This window comes from Lutra lutra, chromosome 5, assembly GCF_902655055.1.
Source record: "Lutra lutra chromosome 5, mLutLut1.2, whole genome shotgun sequence".
Lineage (NCBI taxonomy): Eukaryota > Metazoa > Chordata > Mammalia > Carnivora > Mustelidae > Lutra > Lutra lutra.
The window spans coordinates 11,264,399-11,286,734 of NC_062282.1; the positions used below are offsets into that span (position 1 = coordinate 11,264,399).

General features: G+C 43.1%; 1 protein-coding gene across 5 annotated transcripts in view; it reads right to left on the reverse strand.

Annotated features, from left to right (window-relative positions):
* Positions 1–22,336, reverse strand: part of DNAH5 (dynein axonemal heavy chain 5) — a 277,211-nt gene that overhangs the window by 207,243 nt on the left and 47,632 nt on the right. For 4 of the 5 annotated variants that reach the window (XM_047730540.1, XM_047730538.1, XM_047730537.1 and 1 more), the window contains 7 exons: positions 12,007–12,141; positions 9,091–9,175; positions 6,271–6,431; positions 4,882–5,103; positions 2,326–2,463; positions 1,378–1,554; positions 308–421 (listed from right to left, as the gene is read on the reverse strand). In XM_047730540.1, the coding sequence (XP_047586496.1) occupies positions 308–421; positions 1,378–1,554; positions 2,326–2,463; positions 4,882–5,103; positions 6,271–6,431; positions 9,091–9,175; positions 12,007–12,141 (1,032 nt within the window). The other variant, XM_047730541.1, reaches the window with a different exon arrangement.

Here is a 22,336-nt window from a genome sequence, read left to right on the forward strand (position 1 = left end):
CTCTCTCTCTCTTTGTTTCTGACAAATGAATAAATAAATAAAATCTTAAAAAAAAAAGAAAGATAAACTATATTTACAGCTCTGTACTGTGTTTATTGAAAAAAATCCACACATAAGTGGACCTGCAAAGTCCAAACCTGTGTTGCTCGAGGGTCAACTGTATACATATATAATTTTCTTGAGAGTAAAAAGAGGTTTCAAAGACTTTTCCAACAGACTGTAATATTAATGAACCAAACTCCACACTCAAATCAGCTAGGGCAAAAGGGTCATCAGTAGACTAAGCAAGTAGAGACCTTTAACTCACAGGGTCATTACCATACAAGGGGTCACAGCATTTTTCAAGTGTGTACAGGTATTTGACATTGTCCTTGGCTTCATTCGCTGCATCAGTGACTCGAATATCCATCTCCCGCCACGTCTGAGGCAAGACAGGAAAGCACTGTTAATGCACTGATTACAGAGGAACTTCCAACAGGACAGCTGCTAAAAGTCACCACAAGTCCCCTGTGTCAAACTTCCAGTTTATCCTCTGCACCTCGCAGGAAGCTGAAGCCACAGGACTGAGGGGTATTGCCACACTGAAAAGCAATGCAGATTTTTTGACTGAAGTTTTAAAGGGATCTCCTCACGGCCTTCTCTTGCAAAATCTCCTCAGTATCTAGAACAGCATCAAGAGGGCGGCGCCCCATTTGAATCCACTCCTTCTCTCCTCCCCCAGCTCCTGGATCCATTTTGCGCCTCACTCCCACATTTTCTATGGTAACAGCCAAGAGCCAGCAAGGAGCAGAGCCCAGCAAGATGCCCACGAGCAGCTTGGAGGCAGGTCCTTCCCCGGGCAAGCCTCAGATGAGCCGATACCCTGACCACGATCTCAGGGGAGATGCTGAGTCACAGGCAGCCATCTGAGCTGTATCCCAACTCCCGACCCACAAGCTGTGACACAATACATGTCCGCAGTGTTAAGTTGCTAAGTTGTAGGGTAATTTGTTACACAGAGATAGAAAAGCAATGCTCTAGGGCCAAAAAAAAAAAAAAAAAAAAATTTTTTTTAAAAACCCATATTCAAGTTAAGTGCTTATTTAACTACTCCTGCTTAGTTCCAAATTCAAATAATATATATAATCGTGATATTGTGCTACATCGTAATTACATGCAATGCTCTCTAATAATACGTATACTTATGGACGGCGGCCAACAGATACCATTGGTTTAAAGGCTATTTCCACATAATTATAAAAGGGCAACATTATCCGATCTTAAAGTTTGGTCCTGAAGGTATAATACCATTTCCCTGTGCCTAGTTACTCTACGACACGAAAATGCACACAGAGTTTTCACTCCCGTGGCACAAAGCAAAAATTAATGTCTGACAACCTTCAGAAGCTTCGACCTGGCGGCAGCAAGCACGACCAACACACCCCTCACATCCGGGCTTTTTAACTGATCCAAGAGGTAGTTAAATTTGGACAGTCTTTTTTTCCAGTGCTCCAGCTCTGCTCGGGGCCCAAGGTCATCCGCTTCCTTCCGCAGCTGGTTGTTTTCCGCAAGGACCTGAAAAGGCACAGCAGAGCCTTGGACCTCTGACTAGGACTGGCAGTACGAAAGTTACACGTAGACAAAGAAAAATAAGGAAATAAGTCAATTATGCTATTGGAATCATGATATATTTTCATTCACGTGCATGCTTCAAATGACAGCCTTCTACTTGTATCCATTTTGAATGCTTTAACAAAAATTTAGTTGACTTGTTCTAACTGAAAACTACTTATTTTAAAAGGTTGAATGACCTTTTGCAGGACCTGACTTCACAAAGTTTCCTTGACTATCCCCTTACTGTTTAATTTTGGAGCAACAGAACCTTGGAAAGCCCCCGTGCCCTAAGTTGGTTAATTTTCATTGTGCTTATTTTCCAACTCAATGTCCACCTTCACTAAGGATTTTCCTGAAAATATTTTTTTTTTTAAGTTAAGTCTCAAGCTCCCTTTCAGAAGGCAGTGTTTGGAAAACTCCTTGTTCTTCTACAGAGGTCCTATCTCAAGTAAAATACACCTTGAGAAAACAATTGGCAAAGTGCAGTGTTCTTGGACATAAGTATTTAAAGCCATTTGTTTCATCTCTTCAAATTCTTACTCTATCTTCTTAACTAATGACTATAAATTAAATTACATTGAACTTCTCACTTTTTTAGGGGCTTGAGGTTAAATACTGAAGAAAAAGGGAACAGTATACGATATGCTCTTCCATTGACTACTTCAGTAGCATGGCATCTGAAACTGATGATTTTTTGGAAATTACCTGTTCTTTCTGGTTTCTGGAAATTACCTGTTCTGTCTGTTTGATCCATATTCTCACATAACCTTCTATTTTCTCCAAAGTCTCAGGGTTATTAGCTAAAGTCATGTAGTCTATTGGTTCCTTCAGGGTTTTCAGTTCAAATATGTCACACTTTTGAAGGTTCACCTAATTTAGAATGAAAGTTAAATAATAAGATGATGTTAATTTTAAAACACACAGACACACACACACACACACACACACACACACACACACTCTCTCTCTCTCTCTCTCTTCTGTTGACCCCTAGGCTTAGAAGGGTCTCAAGGTTTTCTCTAAACTACCTGTTCCCTGGCAGCTTAATCCTCCTTTACGAACTGACGTGCCACTCAAGATGACAGAGAGCAGACTTTGGGTCCAAAAAAAAGGGTGGGGTGTACTAGAGAAAGAGAGAATCATCATAACATCACAAAATTTGGGAATTAACAAGGAACTTAGAAATTACTTAGAAATTAAAGAGTCAACTCACAAAACCAAAGAATTATGGGACAGAGAGCTTCAAGGAAACTGACTGGAGGTAGAGTAATTTCTAATCCATTACATTCTTTTTTGACACTAACCAGATGAAAAGACTCTCATGTCCTTACCCAATAACATCCTTATAGTTAGCAAATTCAATGGCAAGTACATGGGTTCGTTTCAGGGAGGGAAGAGGATGAGGTTAGGGAAGGAGGTGTGTTAGGTTTTGACTTCACAAAGAAATCTGGAGCATTTTCTGGCACACATAAATAGACATCAATATTTGAGAAGGGCATTTCCTTCTGGTAAAGGTGCACCTGCCACTGGAAATGCCTGAATACAGGTTTCAGGCCCAATTGGCTTTTACCAACCACAGAACAAGTACATTTCTCTCAACTGGTTCAGAACCAACAGGAAGGGGTGTGGTTGTTTGTCACCCTCAAATGCTAATATGGCCAAGGAGCCACTTGACAAAGCCTAGGCCCTAAGGGCTTGTTGGTAACCGACGCAGAACCAGAGTTTTCCCATTTCCTTCACTTGCTTCCTACTACAGCCCTGCCAGCTCTAACCTTGGCTGATGGCCTCCAGCCCTGGCTCCCACGCTCAGAAGCTCTATGTCTGTCCCATCTACGTGGGGCTCAGAGACACCACTCCGTTCTCCGAGAACCTAGCCTCCCCACTCTGTGTTTTTCACTTGGCTTCACTCCAGCAGAGTTCTGAAAACCCACCAGGGCAGGCACCTGCCGCCACTCCCCTGGGCTTGTGCTTATGCTGCCCCCAGTCTGGAAGAACCTCCCCAGCACGACTCCATCCCTGACCTCTCCCGCTCAGCACCTACCACCTGCCCATCTCCAGGAGTGATCCTTGGTTTCCTAGAGGAGGGCTCTGTACTTCATGAAGTGGCACAATCTCCCCACTAGGTGGCGGTCCACCCACCCTTTCAAATATCTCTACGAGAGGAGGTGGAACCCTATGAAAGCACTGCTTTTTTAGGTAGAACAGCAATTTAACTCGCTTCAACTTGCATCTCACTATGGCCTGCATCAGCGTTCACTGCAGATAGAACTCGGATATTACATGGAATCATCCCACTCCTGTCTGGATGAAAGTAACTCCACTTTCTCATTCCACATCCTTCAGAAAGCCCAGTGCCTCCCTTCCCCACTACTCCACTAAGTCCAAAACTCTCAGCATTCTCTGGAGAAAAGTGAGTGATACACTGTCATTGGTGGGGCACCTGGGTGGCTCAGCCAGTTAAGCATCTGCCTTTGGCTCAGATCATGACCTCGGGGTTCTGGAATGAAACCCACGTTGGGCAACCTGCTCAGCAAGGAGTCTGCTTCTCCTTCTGCCCCTCCCCTTGCTCGTTCTCTCTCTCTCAAATAAAAAAAAATCTTTAAAAAAATACATTGTCATTGGTATCATAGGCTGCATTTCTCTGTCTCCCATACATCCCTGATCTGGGCTGTTGTCGCCATGGTTTTGCATCCAACACCTTCTGCCCCAAGGAACCGGTAACACAGGCTTACACACAAGTTTTCACACAAGTTTTATGGAAGCTAAACCTGACCTTTGCCAAACTTATTCTTAAAGGCCCTTTGGGTCACAGGCTGAACCACAGGACCCAATCTGCTCCCTCCAGCTGTGTCAACTCCTCTCTCCTTTCTGTCTCATCTTCGGGATTTCCTCCATCCCAACCCACCATCCATCACCAACCCCACACTCACGTGCACACACGTGGATACACACAGACACATGCCACACACCATGGTTCCAAATTCCTTTCCTGCTAGGACGCAGAGCGATGCCACGAGCATTCCATATGCTCCCCTTTGCAGTCGAACATTTGCTATTACTGAATAAAACCCTCCATCATGGCCGACCCTTCTAAGGGACCCCTAATGCATTCATCCCTTAAATCTAGTCACCACCACCTCTTGAAGGGGCAATAAAAACTCCCACAAAATGTTTTTCCAGATTTGCTGGGCAATGGAATTAAGACCATTGAAAGGAAGCCTTACATACTTACATGCTGATTTCTTCACCATCTGATAACTTTTGAAGGAATAACTTATTCCCTCTTACCTTCTCCTTCAAGCTCTCCTGGGCGCCTGACAGGACACTCACAAAGCCTTCCAGAGAGCTCAAGAACTCCTGCCGAATGCTGGCTGCTTCCTGAAGACCCTCGAGCTCGCCCCAGCCCTGGCTCGTGGCCCTGAGAGCGGGAATGAAGATCTCGGACAGCAAACGCCTCATGCTGTTAAGCAGGCCCCCATCCGCGGTGTCCAGCATATTAAAGCTCACCTCCTGGAAAACAGTTAGGAGACCCTCTGCTGTAAAAATCACCTGCAACGGCAGCATGGTTGCTGAGTCATTTCTGAATGCTGCCCACTCATCCACTCTCTGCAGAAGTAAATGAAGATGGACCAAAAGAGAAGAGCAAAAGCTCTGAGCTGGCCACAGCAAGAGTTGGTGACCATTGCCTGCATGTCAGCAGACGCTCAGAAGCAGGCAGGGGAATAGGAAAGCCTCCTGGTGGTGGAAAGGGACAGCTTCAGCTGTGGGAGAGCTGGAGGCAGCTCCGAGAAGTGGGGCATCCTGTGGGATGGGTGAAGAGTGCCTCTTTGGCTTTCTCTTGTCGGTCCCAGGGAAGTATGCTGGGAGTACGGATGGAGGGAAGGCGGCTGGCAGTCATGAACCAGGTCCTGACCATGCTGGCCAGTCATTAGCATGATTATTGCTTGCCTTCCTTGGGGCCTCCTGCAAGTCTCACACGGCAGGCCGGCCCCCCGGGCTGGTTCCTGGAGAAGGGTCTGGGTTTCTGGGCAGGATGCTGCCAGCTGGAGGTCAACATTCTGTTTTCTGTACGGACTGGCCTTGAACTGTGTGTAGATTCAGTCTCTAAGTCCAGGAAATTACTCTTCTGATACCCTGGTTAAGATGTAAGCTTTATACTATTCTAAATTGCAATCCTCAAAATAAAATCATGAACTAAACAGAACCCGAGACGTTACCAGCTCATTTGCTCCAAGCTGATAATGCACCCAATGTGCACAGAGGAGATTTACACTTTACTTCACACAAAAAATAAAATTATATATCCATCATTGTAAATCTTATTTTAGATGTGTGAAATTTGCCATTAAGTCATGTATGGGAAATTATGTTTAAAAGGCAAGACTTCCCTGTTTTACCCACGCATACACACATGCGTGCACAGGCATGCATATAATATTATATCCATTTTTGATAATAAACCGAACATGAAGTCCTCTGACTCAACAGGCATAAAGGAAACATCCACCTGTTTGCTGTGAGGCTTTTAGAAATATTTCTTCGAAAGTAGTTTTAGATAGCTGATGAACACAGTGGTTAACTCTCTAGGGAGGGCTTTCTTTTTTTTTTTTTTTTTTTTTTTTTTAGAATTTATGTGAGTTTTGGCAATTGGGGGAAAGGACTGCTCTTGCCCCTTACCCGATGGATGTTCTCAGGGGTGACGGCTCTGGAAGGGTCAGTCCTGATGAAGAACACACATACTCCGGTAAGAGCAACATCTTTTCCCTCGGTCACGAACACCTTGGGTTTTTTAATCTTCTCAGAAAGAGGATTTACTCCCCCTGGAGCGCCAAGCTGTCCTACAAGGGCAGAAGAATTTTAGTTTCACCAATACTATCTCTAGTCCACGTGCGGCCTCTTGGAATGAAGCCTCCTCAGGAAAATATTGTCATGCTGACTTATCCATGTGCCCTGGAAGGTCCACTGTTTGGACAATCTCTAGCCGAAGTCCTGAAGGGATATAAAAGGAGCTGAGTGATTCCAGATCACAGGTTTAGTTCAAAATCATTGCTCTAGCAAAAAACAGGAATGAGAGGTCCAGAAATGAGAGTTTGGTCCGAAGTAGAGTCTTGCCAAAGCTACAAAAGTCATTTCCACCCACAACAGGTCACACAGTAGAGCCTTGAGAAGGGGTGAGTAAGGGAGGGGACAGCATCTACTGTACGTGCTGCGTATCAGTTCCCCTACTTGGTACCCTGTCGACGTTACTGAAGTCACTACAACCCTAAAGGCAGCTGCGACCTGCCCTGAGTCCCAGCCAACAGGTGGCAGAGACAAGACCAGAAACCAGCTCTGACTGTAAAACTCCAGACCCCTGCTGCCTCCTCAGTATGGCGCTGAGTATGCCTCCTCAGTAGGACACTGTTGACCCAGGAGAGCCTGGTGATGAATGGAACCAGACTCCCAAGGCTTGAGTCTTGGCCTGTACTTCCCAGCCATGTGACCTTGGGCAAGTTACTTAATCTTCCTGTGCCTCAATTTTCTGGATCTGAAAAATTCAAATACTAATACTAGATCCAAGTGTCTGGATTAAAGGAGTTAATACGTGTGAAGACCTTAGAGAAGGACATAAAAATCGTTGCTCACTAAGTATTCTCATTATTGTTATTTTAAAATCCATTTTTGGTCATCTAAGCACGCAGCTCATTGAGTGGACCATTTAAGTGCGCAGAGCTGGTGCACTGTGCTCTTATCTGCCCACGAAAGTTTTAGCTCTTCATGTGACACAGTAGCTCAAGCAAGATTACTGGGGTGGGAGGAGGACAGTGCCAAGGGAGAGATCTGGGGAAGGACATGGACTGAAAGTTGAATCCTAAAACCCTGGGATTAGAACCTCTTAGAGGAACCCTCTCCTAGGCTCTCCCCCAACAGCGCTGGGCTGGGGACTTGGACTGAGGCTTTGACGGTGAACGCATCCAATAATGATAACCAGAGGATATCACCATGGGATGCAGCCACCAGTGACCATCTCCGGAGAATCCACCTGGTGCCCACAAGAGCAAAGATCCAGAGAATCAAGTTCAGCCAACTGTGACAGTGACAATGTCAGTCAAGTCAAAGCTCTCCTGCCACCTGTCCGCTCTTGTCCCTCCCCTACTTCGAGCTCGACACAGTCAGCAACTGTGGTTTACACAGTGTGGACAGGAGTTTCCAAAAGGATAAGCTGAAGAAGCAGAGGAGGACCAAATGCTTCTCTCCTGCAGCAAATACTGACCTTCTCAGATCCCCGCTGGGGTGGAAGGAAGGGAGAGGACCAGGAGTGAAGAAGACTGAACTTTAGACCAATTAATTTTGATCAACTGGATGGTTTTTTTAGTTTCCGAATTGAGATAGTACTTACAATGTGAAGCAACAATAGGAATTTTTCTTACCCAAGAATATCCAGGAAAGTCATGGAATGGTCTGAATTCTAATCCAAGGTCAAAAGATTAAAGACAGTCCCACCAAAAACATTTAGAGGTAGAGTGGGAAACGAAAATAGCTTGCATCGTGTCTACATCCCATGAACTCTTTTTGTTCAATGTCAGATTTACACACAAAGGCCTACTTTACCCAGCACACATTTCACAGACAAATTCAACATTTCATTTGACTTTATGTTTTGCAATCTGGGATAGAATTCAAAACGTCTGTATTTCGACTTTTCACTCAAAGTGTAATGAACTTTCTGACCACAAAATTTCAGATGAATAATTCTAGAAAAATGCCAATCACTTTGAGTGCATATTCATAATTTTCTCAGTTTTTAAACAAAAAAGTATTAACCATACTATATGCCAATGGCAATAACTACTTTCCCTTTCTTCAAAAAGGTCATAAAAGAATGAATATAATATTTTAATATAATCATAATATTTTTGTTTATGTCCCTAGTTTGGCTTTAAAATTATATGAATTCACATAAAAGTGGAATGGGTTATGCCAGTTGAATCCACATAAAGATTTGCAAATTTTTCTTAAGTGAAAATAACTAAACTTGTCATTCCATATTACTCGTTTGAATCATCGACAGTAGAAAATAAACATAATGTGGTATTTAACCAGAAAACTCATTATGCTCATTGGCAACAATTCTTATGTTAAAAATAAATGACGTCTATATAGAAAAGAAGCAGATGCCCATAAAAAGTTCTAGAACATTACTGCATGGAAGGACTAGCATGGACAGAAAAGAAGCCTAAAAATGTAAAGTACTTCGTTATTCCTCAGTCACCAGCACAACCTGAAATGGGAAACCAAATATCTCAAATAAAGTTAGAACAACCAGGCTACATACCTATCATTATCTGTCCCTTCTCCTTCAAGAGAAAATGGAACCCGGGCCTCACCTCACAGAGGCCCATTTGTCCCATGGGCCAAGGTGGAAATGTCAGCTCCAAGGGTGGCCTTCAGCTTCATGCCATCCTTGGATGAACCTAGCAACACATTTGTGGGTAACATAACACCGAGTCTGGATACCTGTTTCTGCCACATCCACGTCCTGATAATAAAATATAAGGTGACGAAGACCTCCAGCGGTGAAAAGCTGATCGATTCTTTCAATCTGCAAAAAAGAAAAGGCAAGGTCACAACTTCGTGCTGAATTAGAAACCATACTTGAATCAGCAGTTGCTGTCATCTTCCTTTCTCAGATAAAACTGCATCTAATGCAAGCCAGAGAGAAGGCATCATATTTTTTGCAACATAAAAATAAAGAGAGTAAGTGCCTCACCATAATAAAAATGTAATTCAATGAAGGAATTCAATTAATCATGAAAATATTTGCTACATATACACATTTGAAAAGAGACTGTCTCTCCAGGTTTGCTAATTTCTGAAAGTACTGAGCTGTTGAAAGCAGATAAATATAGAGGTGCTTTGTTTTCACTCTATTGCAGATCAGAAAGAGAGAACACCTTTTAAAGCCCAGTCTAATGCACTAGAGACAATTAATATTAAATTATAATAATCACTGAAAAATGCCAGAAGAACACACATGATTACACTCCATCCAAGAGCAGTCCAGAACTTAGTCCGTGAGCTTTGCCATACAACTAGAAGTCGGCCAGATGCCACTACCAGTGGCACAGTTTTAAATTCATATTAGAGGAAAAAGGATAAAAATCTACATGTCCATTAGGATGGCTACTGTTAGAAAAAAAAAAACCTAGAAAATAAATGTTGTCAAGGATGTGGAGAAATTGGAACCCTTGTACACTTTTGGTGAGACTGTAAAAATGGTATAGTCACTACAGAAAACAGTATGGTGATTTCTCAAAATATTAATGGAATTACTCTATGATCCAGAAATTCCACTCTTGGGTATATACCCAAAAGGACTGAAAGCAGGGTCTTGCAGAGATATTTGTATACCTTGCTGACCCCAGCATTATCCACAGCAGGCAAAAGATGGAAGCAACCAACTTGTTCATTAACAGATGAATGGATAAGCAAAATGTGGCATATTCGATGATGGAATATTATTCAGCCTTAAAAAATGAAGGAAATTCTGACCCATGCTACAACACGGATGAACCTTGAGGACATTTTGCTAAATAAAATAAGCCAGTCACAAAAAGACAAATACTGTATGATTATACTTATAGGAGGTATCTAAAGTAGTCAAATTCATAGAGACAGAAAATAGAATAGTGGTATTCAGGGGCTAGGGAAATGGGGTTTTTGATGATACCGAGTTTCAATTTCACAAGACAGAGTTCTGAAGATTCGTTACCCAACGATGTGAACATACTTCACCCTACTGAACAGTAAACTTAGAAATGATTAATGGGGCACCTGGGTGACTCAGTCGGTTAAGCGTCTGACTCTTGATTTCAGCTCAGGTCTTAATCTCAGTGTTAAAGGGTGTGGAGCCTACTTAAAAAAAAAAAAAGTTTAATATGGTAAGTTCTATATCCTATGTCATTACCACAATTTAAAATAAAATGTTTCCAAATGAAAAACTCTAGCCTGAAAATTTTACTGTGGAAATAAATAAGCCCCCTTCGATTTCTACCATATTATAGACAAAACTATAATAAATAAGGAAGAGCAAGCTGCCCTGTTTCCTTCATTAGACTTCCTTGATAGAGGATGCTTTGGGGCCAACTGGGAGGCCCTCATTGAGATGAACTTCCAAGCCAAGAATGTGAAGGAGGTACTTCCAATTGAAACTTTTGCCCCTCTACGTTGCTTGTGAGCCCAAGCTGGGATGTTTTATTTCAGTCCCCAGGTTTTGACCTTCCTGGTCCTGAATATGACACAGCAGCTTAAACTGGGCTTCCTACGGTTCAGAACCTCTACTCATTCATTCCACTTGTGCAATCCCAAATCCAGATGTCTGAATTGGGGGGTTGGGCAGAGTTAAGCGTTTCACCCGCGGAACAATCTCTTCAAGACTGAATTAGGTAGACTCTGTCTACTTTTATGCCTCCATTTTGGGGGGCTGTTTAGTGCTCTCCACCCCTAACTGTTCCACTGACTCCTAGTGACCCCACCAAAGTGACATGGCAGGAAGGAACACAGCCAGCGGAGTGCTGGAGACAGCTCGTACTCGTCATGAGCCAACTGATCACAGCTCTTTCCAACTAAGCCTTTAGTAACATCATGTTAGTAGTCTGGAATCAGCCATGGTGGAAGTCTTGACACCACAGAAATCAGCAAACACTCAAAATGGTGCCTCCCTCTACCCTCTTGCTCAAAGCTGTTTGTTAAACATTTAAAAGCGTAACACCAAATAACATTATCAATACTGTGACATCTCTATCAACAGAAAGGACTCACCCTCTCTCTCTATTTTTGTGCCTAAAAAACAAACAAACACATTCAGCAACTATTATAGGGCTCCTGATATGCCTTCTTTGGTGCTCAGGAAATTATATCCTCCCATATTTTGATCTACCCTCTCCAAAATCAAATTATACCCCAGATTTGGAAAAGAAATCATGGTATAAAATGGAAGTTAAGTTCAGGAACAAAAGAAACCAGAGTCAGCTGCCAAACCAAAGTCAAAGCCAAGGAACTATGGCACAATTCCACCACCAGGTTAGAACAGGATAAATGCAAAATGTGATAAATCAGAAGCTGAGAGAAGATTCTATTCTCCAAATTCAAGTTCCAAGATGGCACTTGAACCCAGCTTCACTGAATTCAGAAATATGCAGATCGCTGTCAGAATCATGGGACTTTATTACAGTTATAAGTACCCCATTCAACATGAAGAGTTGGAGAACGCTAAAGTCAATCTGCCATCACCTGTTACCATCAGAATGGAGTCCTGCCCATTTAGAACAGACACCCCCTCCAAAGCCCAGCACAGATCATGCCATAGGACTGACTCAATAGACTCTCTGTGCCCTCCATAATTAAGTCAGTAAGAACTGAAATGCATCTCACCTGATTCCCCTCAAGAATGGCATCTTCCACTTCAGTTTTGTCCAGGTCTATGCAGGAAGCTACAATTGCAAATAAGTAGGCATGTCTACCATCCAAACGTGCCCGTTTGGCTTCCTTCTCTTCCTTCAGTCTTTGCTGTAAGAAAGGACCAAAAATGTTACATGACAACTGCCGTTCTCAATGGATTCATTTTATGATAATTTCATGTCACTATTGCTTTTTCAAGTCTTGAGTATTTGGATAACAGACCCCTGAATGGTACCAGTTTTTCTGTACTATCTTCCATTTTCAGAAATACTGTTATTCTATCATGAAAATAAAATGTGCTCATTGTTTTTAAAATTGTATAATACAGAGAAGCTAAAAGGAAAAAAATCATCTGTCATCCAGAAATTATTGTGGCAATTATTTTGTTCTAAATCTTTACAGATTTATTTTTATGTATATATAAACATTCAACAGACATGAAAAAGAGATTCCTATTTTTTATAAACACTCCCTAAGCCTTTAAAGTAATATTCTCCTACATTACCTCCTAACTTTATTGTTTGTCTACAGATTTTATCTGGTCTTGAAATTGATTTCTGAGTACCATTGCTTACCTTTAAACTGATTAGTCATTATAATATTAAGGCATATTCAACAGAACCAATGTGGGCAGTTTGAAGCATATCCTTCCATTTGCACCATGCTCATACTAACATATGCAGGTGTATACACACATCTCTATAGTCTACTATAAAATTTGTCATGTATTTTCTTTTAACAACACACCACAGACCTTCTACTTGAATATAGGTTATTCCTATCTGTGTGATAGCTGCAAAATATTCAACAATATGGATACCCCAGGTAGGACAGCCTTAGTAACTAACTGTGTTTGCAGCTGTAGCTTCCCACAGCTCTTTGGCAATATGACCATGACATGAACCTCCCCTCCCCTCCTCTTGAATTTGGCTGGCCCTATGATCAGTTTTCACCAAAAAAAAAAAAAAAAAAAAAAAAGTGCAGACTACAAACCTGTCTAGGCTAATCCTTAGATCTTCAGTTTCTGCCTTTGTGCTTGGGAATTCCCGGCTACCATGCTGTGAGAAGTCCAAGTCACATGGGGAGACCACAGGAAGAAAACCAAGGTCTTCTGGCCAACAGCCCCAGCCAACCTAGCCAACAATACCCCAGAACCAATAAAGTTGGTTCTGGGGTGAGTAAGCTATCTTGGACATTCCAATCTAGTCAAGTCTGCAAACGACTGCAACCCAGCCCAACACATGTGAAGCAGAACCACCACCCAGTTGAGCCCAATCACCCACATACTCAAAAGAGATAATAATAGATTATGGTTGCTACTGTGAGCCATTATGTTCTGGTGTGGTTTGTTATGCAGAAGTAGGTAACAGAGTAATCCTTGTAGAATAATTTCACTCATTGGACAAAAAGCAAATGGATGTAGGCTTGAGAAAAGATAATTGAGAAAAGAGAAATACAAAGATACTGAATATAAACTATTCTTTCCAGAAGCTTGACAATAAAGGAAAGAGGTGTGGCACTAGTAGATAGAGGGGAATTTACAATCAAGAAAGAATTCAGGTCATGATCTCAGGTTCATGAGATGGATCCCCCCATTGGGCTCTGCACTGATATGGAGCCTGCTTAAGATTCTCTTTCTCTGGGTGCCTGGGTGGCTCAGTTGGTTGAGCAACTGCTTTCAGCTTCAGTAATGACCCTGGAGTCCCAGGATTGAGTCCCGCATCCAGGTCCCTGCTCGGCAGGAAGCAAGCTTCTCCCTCTGATCCTTCCCCCCTCATGCTCTCTCTCTCTGTCAAATAAATAAATAGAATCTTTAAAGATTTTTTTAAATTTATTTATTTGACAGAGAGAGATCACAAGTAGGCAGAGAGGCAGGCAGAATTAGAGGGGGAAGCAGGCTCCCTGCTGAGCAGAGAGCCTGATGTGGGGCTTGATCGCAGGACTCTGAGATCATGACCTGAGCTGAAGGCAGAGGCTTAGCCCACTGAGCCACCCAGGCACACCTAAATAAATAAAATCTTAAAAAAAAAAAAAAAAAGATTCTCTTTCTCTCCTTCTGCCTCTGCCCCTCCTCCCCAATTTGCATGTATACTCTTTCTCTCTATAAAAAAAAAAAAGAAAAGAAAAAGAAAGAAATTTTTAACACACAAAAAGGAACTTAAAAAACAGTGATGAGAAAAAGTTGGGGATTTCAGATGCATTGAAAGGCCATCCCTGGACCCACGCAATTAACATTTGTCTTTCAGAACCTGAAGGGACTGCTCCAAAGAAGAACTGGGGGGGGCGGGGGGGCTAGGTTTAAAAAATAATAAACAAATAAACTATTTTCATGCCATTTCTCCCTAAAGGAGCCAACACAGGTCCTGACACAAAGTACACATTCCATAAATATCAAATAGAAAAAATTCTAAATGTCTTTTCAAATGTGGCTAAAACAAGGACGATGTCCTGTTGTTTCAACTGTTTTCTTCCTTCTTGGGAGGGAGAAATAAAATGCTTTTCAAAGTGAACGCTCAGGGTTTGTACTAAATGGCTTCAGCGGCTTGAGAACATGGTGGGCAACAAGGGGAGCCGGGAATCAGGTATCAAAACAAGATGGCCAATGCTGGGTAGCGACAAAGAAAGCAAAGAACTGGAGAACCGGAAGAGTCCGGATGTGAAGTAACTGAAGGCTCCCAAAGAATAGAGAAACTGAAATAAGACTCTACCATGACAACACATTCTCTATGACCTGATTTTATAAGACTCCAAAGGAAAAAAAAAATTATATATATTCTAGTGGCGGAAAGGAGAGATTGCTCCCTAAAACAAAACGCTAATTATTCTATTTTTACTTAAGTATCACATAGGAAGAAAAATTCCAAAGAAGTGTCATGTGTACAAAGAAAATTATCAATGTGTTCTTAAAGTAAATTTTTCAGAGCTACACTAAAAAGCATGTCAAGCAACAAGTATGTTCTTGCATAAAATGATTGTTGTCTCTCTAAAGACAAGTAACATGAAGCAAGCCCCTGGAGCCGTGGAGAAGAAAGACCACACGTCTGCCGATCTCAGCTCTCATTGCCGTATCCTAAGGTATCCTGGCACAATGAGGGAATTGGGGTTTTCCTACCACAAGAAGTCAGTAACATCAAAAGAGTATTGAGTGGCCAGATGGGAGCACTGCCAGCCCATACACTTAAGCCTGCAGCTCTCTGGCTACTAGGGAATGGCAGCAACCAGCAGTCAGGTGATTGGATGTCTGGAGGTGGCTGTCCTGTCGGCCACCATGTTTCAACATGGAGGACACTTAGGGTGGGAGGGTGGAGGGGGATGAAAACAGCAAGAGGTAGATGATGGAATATTTTTTTCAAGAATCACATTAAAATTGTTCCGTGTTATGTAAGCAAGCACCAGTGGATGGAGGCAGGGAGGAGCCCGGAAACCTATTGGATTGATGTCCAAAGAAATCTAGAAAGTAGTCAAACATTTCTGCCATTTGGTGACAAGGTATGCTGTGGCCAGCCTAGAAGAAAAGGGTAGCTAATACACTAGCTCACAGGAAACGAGCGCAGCTTTAAGGCCACCGACTTAATGTGGACCAATGAGTCCTGGTTGTCAGAAGGGTCCGGGGTTCCAGTCCCAGCTATGCCACTTGCATCTGTCAGTCAAACCTCTAGACTTCCATTTCCTTAACTCTAGACTCCAAGCATTAGACAAGCTGACAACTAAGCAGCAGTCCTTCTCTACCATCCACCATCTACCATGAACTCTTTCTCATTGGATCAAAAGTTAACACAGACAAGAGACTTGAGATTTTAAAATACAAATCCCAACAAAGACCCAAAGTGTGTGCTTTCATAATAAAGCTCTATGACATTTTTTCATGACAAACCTACCCATTCAATTTTTTTAATATACTGACTTTTGCCTTTGACTCTATAGTTAAGCCTAAGTCTGCATGCCTAAATATAGACCACACACATTTCATTTTGGCTCCAGGTTGACAATTCCCAACTATACGTAGTAAAATGAAGATACAGGTCCAAACCTGAAAGATAATTGTGAAGATTAAATTGGGAGCAGTCTTGAGATAATATTAAGTCAACCAGCACTTGAATTAAAATGGTATGACCAAGGTATTGACCCTGGACATCAAAATTCAGGAGGAAGAAATTGTTTCAATAATAATGTCTTAATTATACAAATGTTTAAACTCCCTCTACCCTTAGAAAGCCCAGCTCCACTGGCAGGTGTGTCTCAGACTCAGACCTATCCCACTGACATCACTGGCAGCCAGAAGTGAAAGTCAGGTCTAGGAGCCCCCTTGTGGCTGAGCAGCAACAGCCTTTTCCCCACCCCTCCTGACAATGTCAGAGTACATTTTGCTCTGTTTGCCCTGGTGACAGCGCTAACTATGGCTCTGCTAGTCATCGTTCACGTACTGTGGTTAGAGTTCGTTGTCACAAAAGCCCCATAAAGCACACTATCTCCTATCTCCACACAAGGAAAATGAGACTACGGACCATTACCAATTTCTCAAGAGTACACAGTTCAGTAAGTGGCAGGGCTGGGAAACCAAGCTGTCGTGTTTGCAGGACCAAGCCAATACATGGTTGTCCCAGGCAACTTAGAATTTTGCATCCATTCAAATTGCTATTCCATAAACATTATTTCTTTAAATTTCCACTCAAGGATTATCTAGGACACTCCTGGGGGAGGGGAGTCCCCATACACATTGCATGGATTAGAGAAGGAGCTGTGTGTGTGTGTGTGTGTGTGTGTGTGTGTGTGTGTAAACTGGGGTTAACTGGCACCATTTTCTGAGTTACACCAGAGACATTAAGTGCCACTATAGACTGGTTCCAGTTGGCTTCCGGCTGGCATGCCCTGAGTCTGGCTCTCTCATTGCACTCCTGTGTCTGAACAAATGGTAACCTCCATCCTCAACTCCTAAGAGTGCCTACAAGGTGGGATTCCTGCTTGGGCGGCCAGTAGGCTGGACTCCATGCTTTCCCCGCTGCTGCTGGTTTTGTCTGAACAACTTCACTCTTATCTATGTCATCCTGTGTACCCCAGGTCTTCATAGGACGCCATTGCACAGAGAAGTGTATGGGCCACAGAATGGATTACACAGCAGAAAAAAACATTTGTTTAAAAAAGAAAAAGTTGGGGCGCCTGGGTGGCTCAGTGGGTTAAAGCCTCTGCCTTTGGCTCAGGTCATGATCCCAGGGTCCTGGGATCGAGCCCCGCATCAGGCTCTCTGCTCCGTGGGGAGCCTGGTTCCTCCTCTCTCTCTGCCTTGCCTCTCTGCCTACTTGTGATCTCTCTCTGTCAAATAAATAAATAAAATCTTAAAAAAAAAGAAGAAGAAAAAGTTTTTCCAGGTGACATGATCAGCCTTGTTGCAAGTCTGAACGTGAGAAAGAGATCTGTTTTGCTGAAAGTCAGTTGCGTACTTTTGAATGAATGTATTTTTACTTTCTTGATTTGGGTGTTTTGTTCTTTGATGTATACAGATGCAAGCAGCAATGTAATAAATATGGTAAAGGAGCGTAAAAACTAGATTAAAATCCTCACTGGAGATAACTGCAAAGAAGGTGAGTCCAGGAATTGCAGGTGAAACCCCTCATCTTAAATCACAAAGTAAGTACCTCTGAGACTGATTCTGCTTTGGCTCTCAATATCAACCTCAAGTCCACAGGTAATTAATCCCTGACGAAACAGTACTAAAGAGGCCAAGAACATGGGTTTGATCATCTCGGGCCAGTTAGCTTCACTTTCTATCATCTTCCCCGACTGTGGATGAATCAGGGCAAATCCACGAAGGGATGAAGAAATTATTCGAAGCGTATGCCCAGCTGAAATGCCTCATTATTGGTAATCTGCCACGGGTATGACTTGTTCTTCTTAGCTCTTAAGGGTTAAAATAAAATAAATATCAACTGAATCTCATCATTCTCATAAGAGTAACAGCTCCACAAAGTGGGATGTTTTCTACTTTAATTCTTGCGATATCCCTGGTGCCTAGAACGGTCCCTGGCACATAGTAGAGCGTCAACTGATGTCTAATGAGAGGATAAATTAACCAAATCAATCATTCACAAGCCACTCTCAAGTAATTAAGAGCTGGAACACTTTATTCTAGTGCAGTCTGAGCCCGTGATTGCAGGCTCGGAATTCAGTGAATGAGCTCCTAGGTCTTCAATGCTATTGTGTCCCGAGTATAAAGCACTGCACAAAACCCCACCATACCTGTGGATTATGCTCTCCCTCCATTTACAGCAAATATTACTAAGCTCACTTTGCCTATAGCCTACTTCAGTATGTTGAGTGATGAAAACGGAGGCAGTGGTCCTCCTGCTTACTTCCATGTAGAGATCTTTCTACAAAGTCAACCCACTTTCCACGTCTCCCAACAAAGAAAAGCCTTCCTCTTTTCCAGCATTTTCTTTTTGACGCACAGAGCCCTATTTCCTCTGGGAACGGCTACTCCGTGGTGATTCCTGGAGCATCCAAACCTGATCCTTAACTGGCTGAGAGAGCCAGAGCCCAGGAACTCCCCACTCCTAACTGTGCTTTTCACGTCCTGCCTTCTCTTACCCCTTCCTCTCATTTCTCCTGCTGAAGGGCCACATACACAGAGGAAGGGCAGCACATCCTTCCACACGAAGAGCACTCCAGCAAAGTGGTTTCTGGAAGGAAAGACGCTCCACAGTGGCTAATTCCACTCACAGCAGGTGCTACAGTGAAGTCCACTATTCAGCGAGAGCTGCGCTCCACTCCACTGCCAAGAGACCGCACTTAAACTGAGAAGATCCCATCGATCTTCTTGTCCTAAAAGTTCTGGAATCTTGTCTATTTTTGCTCCCATTTACACATTCCCTTATCTGTCATTCTTTCCAGGCCAGTAAAAGATCTCCTCTTGGGGCGCCTGGGTGGCTCAGTGGGTTAAAGCCTCTGCCTTCGGCCCAGGTCATGATCCCAGAGTCCTGGGATCGAGTCCTGCACTGGGCTCTCTGCTGGGCAAGGAGCCTGCTTCTTCCTCTCTCTCTGCCTGCCTTTCTGCCTACTTGTGATCTCTGTCTCTCAAATAAATAAATAAAATCTTAAAAAAAGAAAGATCCCCCTTTACCTTTTTACTGTATGTGGATTTTTCACCCAAATCGATCCAAAACCTGCTGGAGGGATCCACAACCATCTCTGCCCCCAACATTCCATCATCCACATTCTTAGTCTGTTTTCTGTACACAAAACCTTGGGATCTGATCAAAGGTCCTTTGTGGACCTGCACAAGGCCACAGATTCTATCTTCCCTCCCATCCCACAGTGGTTTTACTCCGAATCAGGAATACCTCTCTTGTGGAATTCCAAGAGTTCCCTCTGGCCGCAGGGGCCATATAATTCAAGTAGCCACGTAATTTCACCCACAAGCTAAAATATATATGATGCCGCCATTCACTTTACCTATGGCACAGGAACAAAATTCAAAAATTCCCTTTTGCATCACAATAAACCAGAGTACTTAAAGCTGGCTGCTCATTAGAATCATGGGGGAGTTTTAAACTACTGATGCCTGCCTTTACCCCAAAACTCTTGGCCTTGTCCCAAGGGGGCCCTGAGCACTGGTATCTCTCAGGTAATTCTAACCCACAGACCAGCCTGAGAACACCGCTTCAAAGGAAATCATTTTATGAATTGATCATGATTGAGGAGTATGACCAGGTTCTCACTTGAGGTAGGACCTTAACAGAGAAAGTCCAGGAGCATTAACTTGGAATGTCACCAACTCTAGACCGCTTTTTCTCCCTTCTTCGTTACTGGCATGATGCCAACACTGGCCGTTAGCACTGGTTTCAGCTCTAAACTTCAGGCTAGTTTATGGAGCACAGCAGCACTGGCACAAAGTAGGCATTCATTCTACAAATAGGTGTTTGTAGAATGGATGGATTTTCCATTCGGCCGCACCTTCCCAGGGTCTAGCTATGGCATCGTAATGATGTGGGCATCTCGAGCATTAACTCCTTCAGGCTCAGGAATACACGTACCGCAAGCAGTACCTGTCCCCTCCCCCCTCCCCAGCTGAATCCTAGAGCCGTTGCCTCCCCCAGCTGCTAGAGAATTGTTTTCACATTGTATACCATATTGTATGTGTGAAATGCGTTCACCAGCCAAACATGTCTGGGCCTGATGAACAGAGAACACTGAGACCTGTCCGGCTGTTTTACCAGAGGATAACAAAACCCACACCCTTTAAGCTTTCAAAAGATATATGAGCACAAAGGTTTTCTGTCTTGGTTTCTACCCACGCACTCCCAAGGGAACAGAGGTGCCCCCCCCCCCCCCTGCAGAGTTTCTCAGCAGGGGAAGGCACTGCGCCTCCCCCACGGGCCTGCCCCTGCTCTTCCCCACCCGCACCCCCCAGTCTCTACCACGGAGATTCACTGTTTGGAGAAACCTAGCAATCAGAAATTCAATGAACAATATTCCCTCGCGCAAGTAGTACGTACAGGGAAAACATGAATGATACACGTCCTTGCAGATAAGAGAGAACTTTTTCCATTTTAAATCAGCCTTGCAAGCAGGTGAATTTAAGTCAAGAGGACCATCACAAATCTTTCGAGTTTTCTTCTAAAAGTCAACAAAGCCAACCAGCAAAATTACATATTTCAGTTTCATTTTAAAGAAGGGAAGAAAACAGAATCCAAAAATCTGGAGCTCATGCCCATTGTACACTTGTAAGTTTGTACTGAACACTGTGCATCTATGAGAAAAGCAGAAAGAAGGCAGACTATCTGGGCCATATTTTTGTAAATGAGTGAATCTATACAGAATTACTTCAGGTTTTTTTCATGGAGAGCATCTGCGTTTATCATACAACAGAAAGGATGTATGGCTTCACTTTTCTAAACCAAGGAGCTTTTGGTACCTTTGGTTTTTATTTGTATGTATAATCTGGATAAAGTCAGTTATTATATTACAATACCCTAGTTATAAGATAGCATCATTGCAGTAATAGTTCCAGACCAAGGTTCTCGACATAAAGATTTATAGTTTTTATGTTAAGTAGTCTTGGAATCTTGGTCATTGATTATTTTAGGTCACAAAGTTATAATTTAATAAATTGTCATACCAGTGCACTATATAGAAAATGTGTAATTATTTACAAAATACACTGCAACCTTATTGAGGTAATTCTATTAATCTCATTGGTCAGTGTGGAGAACAGAACAGCACCCAAAATATATAAATGAGGGGCACCTGGGTGGCTCAGTAGTTAAGCGTGTGCCTTTGGCTCAGGTCATGATCTCAGGATCCTGGGATTGAGCCCCTCATCGGGCTCCCTGCTTGGCGGGAAGCCTGCTTCTCCCTCTCCCACTCCCCCTACTTCTGTTCCCTCTCTTGCTATATCTCTCTCTGTCAAATAAATAAATTTAAAAAAATAAATAAATATATATATATATATGACCCCCCAAAACTTGCTCCCAAATAAAATAGTAGCTCGTGCCAAAGAATATAATTCCTTAAACCATATATAGTCAAGATAAAAAAAAAATCACCAATTTTAATGTTTACAACTTGGTAGTAAGATACAGGAAAAGGAGGGGCGCCTGGGTGGCTCAGTGGGTTAAAGCCTCTGCCTTCGGCTCAGGTTGTGATCCCAGGGTCCTGGGATTGAGGCCCACATCGAGCCCCATACGGTGCTCTCTGCTCAGCAGGGAGCCTGCTTCCCTTCCTCTCTCTCTCTGCCTGCATCTGCTTATTTGTGATGGCTCTCTGTCAAATAAAATAAATAAAATCTTTAAAAAAAAAGAGAGAGATACAGGAAAAGGAGTCAGACGTGTAAGAAGTTTAACTCATTCACTTTATTAACTGAGCATAAAATTAAGACTTATCAGTGCAGGCTCTGTGCTAGGGAAGTCTACTAAAACTGGAAAGCCTGTCACCGCTATCCTCCAGGAACTCACAGTCTAGTGAGAGAAAGGGATATGTAGACCAGTGTCACTTCCCTGCAGTGATAGGACAAGGGGGCTGGCAGCTGCAGAAGCAAAGTGCTGGGTGGGCTTCTCAGAGGAGGCACTGCTGGTATTTGGTCTTAAAGAATGAGTGCAGGCGAACAAGTTCCAGAGCTCAGTTGGAAGATGTTGACCTTGGCAAGGATGTACCAGAATGGGCAGTTGGGGAAGTGGGGGGTGGTGGTGGCGGACTGCTGACCAATGCAGAGACCACATCCCTGCTGTCTGGTGGTGAAAGAGGAGGTTGCAAGGCTGGCCAGAACCATCTGGGCTCCTGGGACTGCACAGCAGACACAGAGATCCCGCCC